This window comes from Eschrichtius robustus, chromosome 10 (genome assembly GCF_028021215.1).
Source record: "Eschrichtius robustus isolate mEscRob2 chromosome 10, mEscRob2.pri, whole genome shotgun sequence".
Classification (NCBI taxonomy): Eukaryota; Metazoa; Chordata; class Mammalia; order Artiodactyla; family Eschrichtiidae; genus Eschrichtius; species Eschrichtius robustus.
This window is the reverse complement of record NC_090833.1, coordinates 75,487,011-75,499,451: the sequence shown is the minus strand read 5'-3', so window position 1 is coordinate 75,499,451 and position 12,441 is coordinate 75,487,011. Positions and strand designations below refer to the sequence as shown.

The window sequence follows — 12,441 nt, the reverse complement described above, 5'->3', positions numbered from 1 at the left end:
TAACATTTTCTGTAAAAATACTCTGGTCTGAATTGTAAATTTGTAAAAATCACCATTTCCCTATAATGTCCCTCTAGCTACATTCCCTTGCACAAGCTGTAGAGCGTAGAGGGTGAGGAAGTGCAATTTCAGACAGACCTCAGAGGGAAGGCTCTCCAGGAGCTGCAGTTCTTCCCACCCCCGGGGTCCTTGTTCACTAATTACATTCAACAGGTTTTACCAATCACAAACACTGGAGAGGATTAAGAGGTACAACCCTCCAGTTATGAAATAAATAAGCCATGGGGATGTAATATACAGCATATGGAATATAGTCAATAATATTGAATCACTTTATATGGAGACAGATGATTACTAGCCTTATTGTGGTGATCATTTCATAATATATGCAAATGTCAAATCACTATGTAGTGCTCTTGAAACTAACATAATATTGTACATTACATCAGCTATATTTCAATTTCAAAAAAATCTCAAACACTGGGCCTCGTGTGCTTGGAACTCTGAGGGATCTCTATCTCAAAGGGCTTATTCTCTCTGGAGTGGGGGTTAGCGGTGGATGTGGAGACATCATAACCTGGATCTGAAAAGTAAAAGAAAACTCGGACTAGCATAGTGTCATCCAAGCTAAAAGAGGGTTCGTTCTGAGAAAGAGTGGAGTGTGGTTCCTGGAGCGCCCACTGAAGCACCACGCAGGGCTGTCTCCACTAAGCTGGGTCCTCTGTCTTCCTTCTGTGTGGAATCACATTCATATCCCTCACAGCTTCAATTGCTGGATGGGGAGTACTGATGGGCTAAGTTCACCTAAGTTTTCATGATAGATAACAGATCAACGGGTTATCCTTCCAAGGGGCATTTGCATTCCAAGGACCTCTTTAGAGATGGTGACACCTACCAGCCCATTATGTCACATGATGCGAATATGGGGTAAATATCGTAAGACAGTGGGGCTTTTCTGATACTCTGCAGAAATAATTCTATGTAAATACCTGTCCACTCTACCAACCTTGAGATTCAGAAAGAGTCATCAGTTCATGAGAAAAGGTTGGATTGCTTGACCCTATGTTGTTCTCTGCAAAGATGTCCACCTGGTAAGCTGTCTGGGGCTCTAGGCCCTTGAGCTGATACTGGGTGATGGTGGCATTCTTGATCTTCACATCAATGTGCTGGTCTTCATTCTTGCCCTGAACCTTGTAACGGATGATGATAGAAGAAATAGAATAGCCATCCAGGATTGTCCAAGAGATCACAGCTGAGGAGTCTGTGATGTTGGAAATCTTGATGTTTTCTGGTTGAGGAGGGAGAACTAGAAATTTAAAACAAACAAACAATATTTTACTTAAGATATATTACCACCTCTTTGATTATTATGCTTTTGAGAGAGAGTTAATGTCAGCTCATAAACCATGAATGGCTAGTAAGTGTTATCTCAGAGGGTAACTCCAATCAGTTGGTAGTGGACCCGACGCAGACTTGACAAGGGGCTGCAGACAGGAAAATGGCAACACACACACACCACATATTTGCCATCCTTACACTAAATTAAGACCTCGGAAATTCTGTTACTCCACAAACTGCTATTACACTGTTTTTGATACTGAGGAAAACAGAAAAATGATGAGAGCTGACATTTATATAGGCCCTTCCATATAGTAACTCACTGACTCCTCATAACAATCTTACTGTAAGTATTGAGGCTCAGAGAGATTAAGTGACTTGGCTGAGGTCACACAGCTTTTAAGAAATAGATTCAAGTAGAAGAAATAAGATTCCTATTAGTCTGTAGTTAGCCACTGGCCCATAGGGCCTATCCTTATTAAGCACTTGTTAGAAAATATGTTAAGCACTTAGCAGACATATTCAAAAAGCAAGATGGAGAATATATATGCATATGCACACTTATGGATGTACTTAATGTATTAAAATTATACAACATTGAATGGAAAGATACATAATAAACTCATAATTTTGGTTGTCTCTGGGGAGAGGGGGAGAGAATTAGATTGGGGATGATGGTTAAAGAGGATTTTGATATATCTGTATTGTGGACTTCCACAAAAAGGCTGAAAGCAAATATGACAAAATGTTAAGAGTTGTTAATTCTATGTGGTAGAAATGTAGGTTTTTGTTGTATTATTCTCTGCATTGTCCTATAACTTCTAAATGTCGGAATCTTTTAAAGATGAAGAAGACATCCCTAAACACAGACAAAACCGTTGAGATTTCCACGTTATTGATACAAGAAGAGAGTGCCTGGAAAAACAAAAGCCAGTTTACACACCTGTTACTGGGGAGGTGGCAACTCAGCTGCAGAAAAGAACCTCAGACTTTGGGAGTTGACAAGAGACCACAGGATCCTAGCATAAGTGACGGTTGGTGTGACCCAGAAACACCTAGTCTTTCCAAGGACTCCAAAATGCACAGACAGTTCTAATGCAGTGAATCAAAATAGAGCTCTCTGGTTCATGACGAAAAAGCTTTCAATTCTACAAAGAAACCCTAGAAGTTCCAACTAATTTTTAATGACCAATATGAGATTGAGAGAAGCCTGAACTGAAGAATATTTTGAAAGAAAATTTGTTTTATTACTCTCAAATATATACTGTAATGCCAAGAATTGTCTGTTTTGAAGATTTTTCAAGCAGAGTTCTTTGGCTTTTAAGATTAGATGAATTAGATGAATCCTCATCTGTGTGCATATAGATACACAACAATCCTAAAAACTGTCATATAACAGATTCAACAAGCCCTAGAAAACCTTATTCATGTTATTAATTTACTTAATAAATAACTCTATAGAAAGGAAAGGTAAATTTTAGCACAGTCCTGCCTGAATTATCACAAATCCAAATACATGGAGCGTTCGTATATATTGCAGGTTGCTAAAATGATTTGATGTGTTGGTGGGGGGCACTAATGGGCCTCCATTCACAACTAACTACCTTTTATGGTTTCTAAGAAGCACACTTGAAGTGACGGGAGCCAAGTCTAAACGGCAGCAGCCAAGTGTCATTCAGGCAAGGCTGGGGCATCATGAGGTACTTACTGTCGCTAAGGGTCCAAGCGATGAGATCTTCGCTCCATTCCCCCTGGGCCTTGGTGTTGACTCTGGCTCGGACTATGTACTGCTCCCTGGGCTGTAAATTGTTAAGGAGCACTGAAGTCAAGTTGCCTGGCACTTTAATATTCTGCTGGTCACTATTCATTAGCACAGACCTCCTCTCAACTTCAACATAAAAGTCATCTTCTGAGCTTGGAAATATTGGTTGCCAGGTCAAATTTAGAGTGGTCTGACTTTTTGGTAGGAGACTGAGACCTCTTGGAGGAGGAAGACCTAGGAGAAACCAGAATAATCATTGTTTTTATATAGGGTGAAGGTAACAACAGCCCCAAAGGATAGCTTTATAGGATAACCTTGGCTCCTAGAATAATATACAGTTTCACAAGCTATCAAAGAAACACACGCTAGCAGCCATGAAATACTTCTTTTTTTTCCCTACCAGAATAGCAAAGCTTTAACATATTCTAGTACGTAGCTTGAGTAATTGTAAGACAGGAATACAACCCCTTTGAAGGACAACTTGGGAATATTTTTCAAGAGCTTTAGAAATGATCATATACTTTGGGAGTATAGTCTGACTACCAAGGATTTATCCTGAAGAAATAACTCAAAGGAAGCGAAAAGCTACGTGCATGAAGATGTCCATTACGACATTATTTATAATAACAAACAATCATAAGAAACCAAAATGCTCAAAATAGGAAAATGCTTTAATAAATTATGATATAGCCATCCAAGGGATTAAAAGTTTATTGGAAAAAGTACAGAAGCCCCTCCAAAACTTATAACACACGAGAAAAAACTCTGCTTACCACTTGGTAAAAGTCATGTCTACAATTGGTGAAAAAGGAAGGAAACTGATAAAAATGGAAACACTGGATTTGCCAGGGTTCTGGGGTTGTAGGTTCAGTGTTTCTGTTCCCATTTTGAGTAATATATTTTAAAGCAATTTCAGGGTTACTTCCCCTTAGCAAGGACAATTTCAGACATGACAACACTGTGATGGCCGGGCCAGGCCTCGCACTGCTCTGATCACATCAAGGTTTGGCTCTGACCACACGCCGTGTGGCCATAATTACCCCCAAGAACCTGGGCTACCAGAGAGGTAACTAAATGGAAACAATATGGGTTTTGAAATCAAGGAGGCAGGAGCATGCCCCTTTAGTTTTGTGACCTTGGGAAAATTCATAACCTCTCCGAGTTCACATGTAGCATGAAATGAAAATACTCATCTTCCAGACTCAGGAGGAGAAATGAGATAGTGAAGGTGAAAATGCTTGGAAGGTGTTAGGGGCTCTATCAACACTTTCTCTCTCTCTTCCTTCCTTCCTTCATAAAATACATTGGGCCAATGGACAGTGGAGGAATCTGTAAATTTTCAGCTAATAGTAGTATATTGATATTTTAAACTTCAGATATAAAGTATTTTCAAAACATAGAATAGTGATCCTCTACTCATGCATTCTTGGTGGGGACATTATTGCCCCTAAGGGGGCAAAAATTGGTTCTTGGGGTATGAGAAAATTTTAGATAATGACAATTGTTTATGAAGGGCCACAATATATAAACAGATCTGTGGTATTACAATTCATGGCAGAAGAGACAGAGATTTTGTCTTAAGGACAAAACGATCTAAGAAGCTCTTTAGAGGGTGATAATTACAAAAATTAAAATAAGGTAAAGAATCTGAAAAAGAATGAATATACGTATAACAATCACTTTGCTGTGCACCTGAAACTAACACAACATTGTATATCAACTATATTCCAATAAAATGAAAAAAAGTTTAAAAAAATTAAAAAAGGTTGAGAAACTTGGTTAGAGGTGAGAGGAAGGGTCTGTTTGCACCCAGTGGGAGAGGGAGTCTCACTGGCCAGTTCTGACCACCTTAGATGAGGGAGAACCAGCAATCAGGTCCTGCCACCTGCTGGGCATTACGCTACAGGTCTTATTGGTCTTTTCTCCAAAACCTTTGCAAATTGAGAGAGGTGATGTCACCTCCTTTTGCTCTTCTCTAAAGTTTAAGTTCCAAAATAAGCCACCTGGAGTGGGTAGGTAGGCTTACGATGACAGCAGACGGAGGGAGGACTGATGGTGTGCAGCAAACATGTAAACCTTCTAAGCCTGTGCCTGGTCCAGAGGAGCAACCGCATAAATGGTCATTTCCTTCCCTTTGGGAGCATGACTTACCCTTCACCCCTCCCAACCTGCCCTCTCTCTGCCGTGTGTTCAGAGTATGTTCTCTCCCCTCCCCTCCTGGCCTTCCCGGCCTTTATCACTCAACCAACACACTTATAAATAGTGCAGCTGCCAAATGAATTTAAAAACAAACATCAGCAAAATTCAAATGCTGGGAAAAGATGAACCTTCAAGAATTCCCTTCCCGCCCACCCCTGAGAACTACTTTGAAATATATTCCAAGACATCTCTAAATACATCCTGGCTGGAACATATTCTGAGAGCTGAAGACAGCACAGTATGGGTCTGTGAAGTGTTTTATGTTCTGTTCCATAAATACTTTCCATCTGAGTCAGATTATGGCCTTCCCCTTTTGATTCATCAGCACCGCTCTAAGAGAGAATTAACTACCATTTGCCTTTTAGCAGCAACCTGATGACATATTAGGGGGCCCCTGGATCATAGTCATGGAGATTCCTTTATCCTCTAAGTCATATGTAGTCTCCAGTGTTATTTTTGGTATTTACTACCTGGTGGGTTCCCAGGAAGCCATTCCTTACTTGTGCAATGCTTCTACAAGCATCAGAGTAGCTACTGAGTTTCATTTGGTTCTTTAAGGATGCTGCTGGTCAGATGAACACTAGGTGGGGAGTGTGGAGGGGAGAGTCTCTGTTAGGGATGCACAGCCCCTGCAGAAGAGCCTGATGCTCTTCCTAGCTTCTCACGAAATCATTCCATATCCTTCTGCTTTTAGTAAATGGACTAAAAATAGGAAAACTCATCAACTGCGATAAGGACATTGTGCCTTTGGGCTCCCAGGTAAAAAATACCTGGATATTTTGTTTCTCCCAGGAGAAACAAAAAGATATCAAGTCTGAAGATCTAGTATGGCAATGTACCCGATACACTACCATGGGCAAGTTATTAACCACTCTGGGACCCTACTTTCTCCAGTTGCGGCGAGGTGGGGGCTACTCTTCATTGCAGCGCATGGGCTTCTCATTGCGGTGGCTTTTCTTGTTGCGGAACGCGGGCTCTAGGCGCGCGGGCTTCAGTAGTTGTGGCACGTGGGCTCAGGAGTTGTGGCACGTGGGCTCAGGAGTTGTGGCACACGGGCTTCAGTAGTTGTGGCTTGCAGGCTCTAGAGCGCAGGCTCAGTAGTTGTGGCGCACAGGCTTAGTTGCTCCGCAGCATGTGGGATCTTCCAGGACCAGGGCTCGAACCTGTGTCCCCTGCATTGGCAGGCGGATTCTTAACCACTGCGCCATCAGGGAAGCCCAGAACTGCTGTTCTATAGGTAAAAGCCTTTCATTCTATTTAATGTTCTCACTATGTACGTGAATGACTTCGAAAAACTAGAAATTACTTTTTAAAGTAAATAAACTGGGATTTCTGGAGTACGTATGCGGCAAGAGCCTGTCTTGGGCCCTTAAGATGGAAACAGGAAGCTGGTGGTAAAATTCGGGAGCCAAGACGGAGCACAGTTGCTGCTAAGTAAATCCCAACTCCCAAGGGATGTCCCTGCCTTCCTGAAGGGTCATCTGCTTCCTTCTCTGTCCCGGTGGATTGCTGCCGACACCCTCCCCCAGGGAGACAGACCAGGAGTGCAGCCCAAGTAAAGGACTGGTTTGGCTCCAAGTTGCTAGCCTTCCTGTCACTTTCCCACCCATTCAAAAGCAAACCCCTTCCACCACCATCCCACCCACCCACCCACCCACCACCGCCCTTCCTGGTCTTCCTTCCTCTTTCCCCTTCCTCCCACACCCACCCAGCTCCTAAATAAATGCCTGTTTGCTTCAACTGACCGATAGAAGCTGTTGTGAACCGCCTCACGGGTCCAGGATGCCCTTCCCCGCCCTCTCCACGCCGGACCAGCTGCACGCAGAGCTCGTATTCTGTCCGAGGTTCCAAATAGTTGAGGGTAACAATCTCATTTGTCACTGAGAAGAGGGAAAGTTCAGGAAACTTAAGTTGGCAATCTTTTACATTCTTTAAACTGGAATGTTGTTATTGTGAGGTGAACTAATGTTTGGTTTTTAAAAATACAATGTCTGAGTAGAACAGAGAGGCAATCCCATCTTCAGGGCCTCAGTGTTCCCAATATAAGGAAAATAAAGCTTTTTCATGTAAGTATCTCTGTGCCACTTACACATTTCTGCTGTAGTGTTTTTGTCTTTTCATTTGTAGAGTAAAACCACGCAAATCTTCAACTATACGGAATACCAATCAGATTTAGGGGAAAAACTGAATTAGAATAATATAAAATAACTTCTGTTTTCAAGTACATACAGTGATGGCAATCAAGCTATCAAGAGAAGAGACTCTTTGAGGGTATGCTTACAATGACTATTCAGTGAATTTGTGATGGTCATGTCATAACAAATGAAGCGTTCTGAAGTACTTGAAAATAGATCCCATAAGCAAATGACATATGCTTCTTTTCTCCTTAGCTATTCTATTTTGCCACTCTGTTTCTCTGTGGATATTGCAAAGGTAGACTTTTGCCTTACCATATGATAAATTCCTAGTCGGTAAGAAAACATATTGGACTGTGTTTAAGGGTTTTTAGAAGACCACTTCGTAGATGTCCACAAAGAGATGATGGTTTATTAACACCATGTTTTTTTTAAAAAGCTGCTTTTTAAAAAGACCTAGCCATTGACAACAGAAACAGCAATCCAGCAAATCAGTCTTATGTTGCTGGGATTCTGAATTTTGGCTGAATCTTCAAAAGAATGTGAAGAGCTCAGTAATGATACCAAGACATTATTCAATATACCCAAATCAGCTAGTATTATTAAACCAAAAACCCTCTTTTTCTTCTCCTTTATTGTAACTTTGATTATCGACATCTCATGGGTAGAGGGCGCTTTTTAGGAAATCACAGGCATAGTGAGACTAAAGTGTTGGTGGAGGGATGCACATTCCCTACAAGCATGACAGCGGCAGGTCTCACTAAAAGATGGTGCGATTAAGCAGCTGGCTCAACAGGTGATGCGCAGCTTTCTTTTTTTAAAAAATGTGACTTTTACATCATCATGTAACAAACAGAACTGTCATTTGTGTTTCAAAATAAATTAAACTTACAAATAAATAAATTTAACTGTTTTCATGAACTTTTGACATTTTATTACATTTTGGGTTTTTTCTTTCAAAAATTTGGGGGAGGGGCATGTACCTCTCTTTGCCCACATCCCCTCCTCTTCCTGCCACAGCCCAAACTTTCTGGTCCAAATTCCTCTCAAAACCTCTGTGAGTTAGGAGCCTGCAGGCAGGGCAAGACTCAAATACGAAAAAGAATAAACAACTTGATACAGCAGCAACAATCACCCCTCAGATGTAAGCAAATTAACTCTCTGCCTTTCCAGCAGGCCCTGGACTTTCCTGTTACCATATTCATGGCATAAACTTGTATCTTTCACCACGACCAAGCAAGATAGAGTCAAAAAGGGATTAGAGATCCAGAGAAACCTGGAAAGGAAATATTGATGCAGATAGTAACTCCTGACACAGGCGAGTTCTGTGTCCCATTTTACATCATGACTTCCAAAAAGATAGCCGCAGAACTCAGAGGACCACCCCGCACCCCCCAACTCCTCCTTGAATACTCTGAAATGGAATCCACTGCTACAGCCCCTACCTTGGGGTAGAGGGTTGAGACTGGGAGAGAGGATTTCTATATTTGGGGAAAAATTTTTTTTTCCTGGTGCCCCATCTCCAGCTGGAGCCTTTCCTTTCCAAACCTTACCTTGAATATGCCGCCAAGCCTCATAATGATTAACAGGTTTGTAGAGAAGCTTCTTGGATTTGATTGGTCCATCCCCAAAGTAAGGCTCAGAGCTGATGTTGATGACAGCAAAGTTATGTCCGGTGTCAATCACGTTTGGGGCATTCAAGGGCTTTGGAAGAACTAAATAAAGTGTCAAGAATCAGATCAGTCCTTACACTTTGGGGTTTTACTGCTGTTCTGAGATGGGGGTAGAGGATGAGTGCCTTTACACTCCCAACAAAGCCCTCTTAGAGTTCTCTGCTCAGATTCCGTGCAGTTACCGTCTCTGTGATCTCCTGGTTTGCTCTTGCCCCTCCAACTCACTACCCACAAAGTGCTTTCTTAAAATACGAGCACTCCTCTGCTCAAGACCTTTCAATGGGTTCCCACTACATTTGAATAAAATCTAAAATTCATACCATGACCTGCCAGGGATGATAGAGCCCCTGCCTCCTCTTCAGCTTCCTCGTTCCCTCACCTAATACCCTCCAGTCCCAGTGACCTTTCAGTTCATTCAACTAACAATGCACCAGGCTCCTTTCTGTCTCCGGTTCTTTGTTGAGGCTGTTCTCCTGCAAGGAATGCTGTAGACCTTCCACGATTCTGCAGTTAACTCTTACTCATCATTCATCTCTCAGCTCTCATGTGACTTCCTCACAGGGGCTATCCCAGAACCTTGGTTAGGCTCACGTGTCATACCCTTCCACAGAACTTTTTCCTTCACTGCAATTTATTATTCTTAGTGATTTAGTGTGATTATTGAATACCAGTCTTCCTACTAGACCACCAGACTAAGTCTGTCTTTCTGTCTGTCTGTCTGTCTCGCTCTGCTTAGAACAACATGAATTTATTCTCTTACAGCTCCGGAGGTCAGAAGTCAGACATGGGTCTCACCGGGCTAAGATTAAGGTGTTAACAAGGGCTGTGTTCCTTTCTGGAGGTCCTAAGGGAGAATTTGTTTCCTTCTTTTCAGCTTCTAAAAAACATCTGTATTCCTTGACTCATGGTCCCTTCCTCCATCTTCAAAGACAACAAAGTCATGTGTCTCTGACCCTTCTTCCATTGTGATATCTCTTTCTGACAGTCTTTAAAGACTCCTCTGATTAGAGTGGGTTCACCCAGATAATCCAGAATAATCTCCCCATCTCAAAGACCATGTATTCCCAATGGGACTGAAAGAGCACTCCCGACAAGGTGAAAATTGGTTCTTGGGGAAAGAAAAATTCTTGGATATTACAATGGTTTGTGGCCTTCCTAAGGACCACAGTATATAAACAGATTTATAGTATGTCCACAATATTAAGCAAGTTCTGGTTTGAAAAGGAAAGGACGTCTTGTCAGGCTGTCAGTACCCTCATTTATTCAATTGTAGAAGTAGTCCAACTAACTTTGTACTTGCTTTGAGTCTTATTGAACTCCCATGAATCAGAGGTCCACCAGAATCCTGTGCCCTGGGTCATCGAGAACACTTATGGGAAAGGGGTGGCCAAGAAAGAAGACAGATAGTGAGTCTATCTCTTCTGCTCATGTGCACACTCCATTGTGTCACTGGACTTCACTTACGAAATTCAAAGATAAAATTTCAAGTTGAAGACAATAGAACATTAAACCAAGTGCAGGGCCCTGTGTGGACAGGTCATAAGCCCATGAAGCCAGCCCTGCACATCACTCTTCCTGTATGAGAGGAGAGTTGCTGGGTCCAGCTCACATGCAAGGGGAAGGGATTACACAAGGTCATGAATTCCACAAGGCAGGGGTCATTAAGGGACATGTTAGATACCTCCTACTTCACCCAATATCATTTTTCTCTTTTGACTTGTTCCTTTCTCCCTTGCACTCTATAAACAGTACGTGTATTTGGAGATAGGGTCTTTAAAGAGGAAATTAAGTTACAATGAGGTCTACAGTCATTCCTAATCCAATATGACTGTTGTCCTTATAAGAAGATTAAATTAGAACACACACACAGAAGGAAGACCATGAGAAGATACAGGGAGAAGACAGCTGTCTACAAGTCAAGGAGCAAGGTCTCAGAAGAAACTAACTCTGCCAACACCCTGATCTCAGATCAAGGTGAGATTATCTTGATCATCTAGCCTCCAGAACATCGAGAAAATTAATTTCTGTTGTTTGAGCCACTCAGTCTAGGGTACTTTGCTACAGCAGCCCTAGCAAACTATTACATATGAATATAACACAATTTACTTATCCTTTCTAACATTGATGGATATTTGGGCTATTAGGAATAAAACTCCTCAGAACATTACTGAAGATTATTTGTTTTTAACATATGCACTCATTTCTTTTGAGCATAAACCTAGGTCTAGAATTATCAGGTCACAGGGTAGGTGTATGCTTAGCTTTAATATATATTGCCAGTTTTCCAAAGTGGTTGCTCCAGTATGTACTCTGGTAGTAAAGTCTAGTACAGTCAGCCTTCTGTATGCAGGTTCTGCATCTGCAGATTCAACCAAGAGCAGATCAACATTCAGGGGGAAAATTTTTAAAAACTCCAGAAAGTTCTAAAAAGCAAAACTTGAAATTTGCCATGTGCCAGCAACTATTTACAAAGTATTTACATTATAGTTACTATTTACATAGTATTTACATTGTATGAGGTGTTACAATAGTCCCCCTTATCTTCAGGTGATACATTCAAAGACCCCAGTGGATGCCTGAAACCACAGACAGTACTAAACCCTATATACACTATGCTTTTTCCTATACATACATACCTATGGTAAAATTTAACTTATAAATTAGGCACAGTAAGGGAATATTCAAATTGCCAGCATCACATTATTAAGTTAAATAAAGGTTACTGGAACGTAAGCACTGTGATACCATGACAGAGGATATGGTAACTTAGACATCTTCTAAGTGACTAATGGGTGGCATGCACGAGACAAAGGGAGGAATCACATCCCCGGCAGGATGGCGTGGAACAGTGTGAGATTTCATCATGCTACTCAGAACAGTACACAATTTAAAACTTATGAATTGTTTATTTCTGGAATTTTCCATTTAATTTTTTGGGCTGCAGTTGACCGTGGGTAACTTAAACCATGGAAAGTGAAACCACAGATAAGGGGGGGGGGGCGGGACTATTGTTTAAGTAATCTACAGATGATTCAAAGTATACAGGAGGATATGCGTAGGTTGAACACAAATACTATGCCGTTTTATATAAGGGACTTGAGCATCAGTGGAGTTTGGTATCCAAGGAGGTCCTAGAACCAATCCCCTACAGATACTGAAGGGCAACTGTATCTCTGTATCTATTTTTTTTTTAATACTATGATTAAAGACACTGCTTAATTTACCTAATGGCTATTTCCATTTTATATCAGTCAATATGACAGTGAAGAGGCATCAGTGACTTAGAACTAGAGAGGTTTCTGTGCACTGATGTTGCGTGCTGTGTCTTTTATTT

The 12,441-nt window shown here is 41.4% G+C and overlaps 1 protein-coding gene across 2 annotated transcripts in view; it reads right to left on the bottom strand.

The window, feature by feature from the left end:
- TEK (TEK receptor tyrosine kinase) overlaps positions 1 to 12,441 on the bottom strand; it is a 101,446-nt gene that overhangs the window by 24,639 nt on the left and 64,366 nt on the right. Inside the window, exons 10-13 of one of the 2 annotated variants that reach the window (XM_068552684.1) lie at positions 8,988 to 9,149; positions 7,045 to 7,179; positions 3,047 to 3,334; positions 1,007 to 1,306 (exon numbers count right to left, since the gene is read on the bottom strand). In XM_068552684.1, coding sequence (XP_068408785.1) covers positions 1,007 to 1,306; positions 3,047 to 3,334; positions 7,045 to 7,179; positions 8,988 to 9,149 — 885 coding nt within the window. The remainder of the gene's footprint in view (positions 1 to 1,006; positions 1,307 to 3,046; positions 3,335 to 7,044; positions 7,180 to 8,987; positions 9,150 to 12,441) is intronic. The other variant, XM_068552685.1, reaches the window with a different exon arrangement.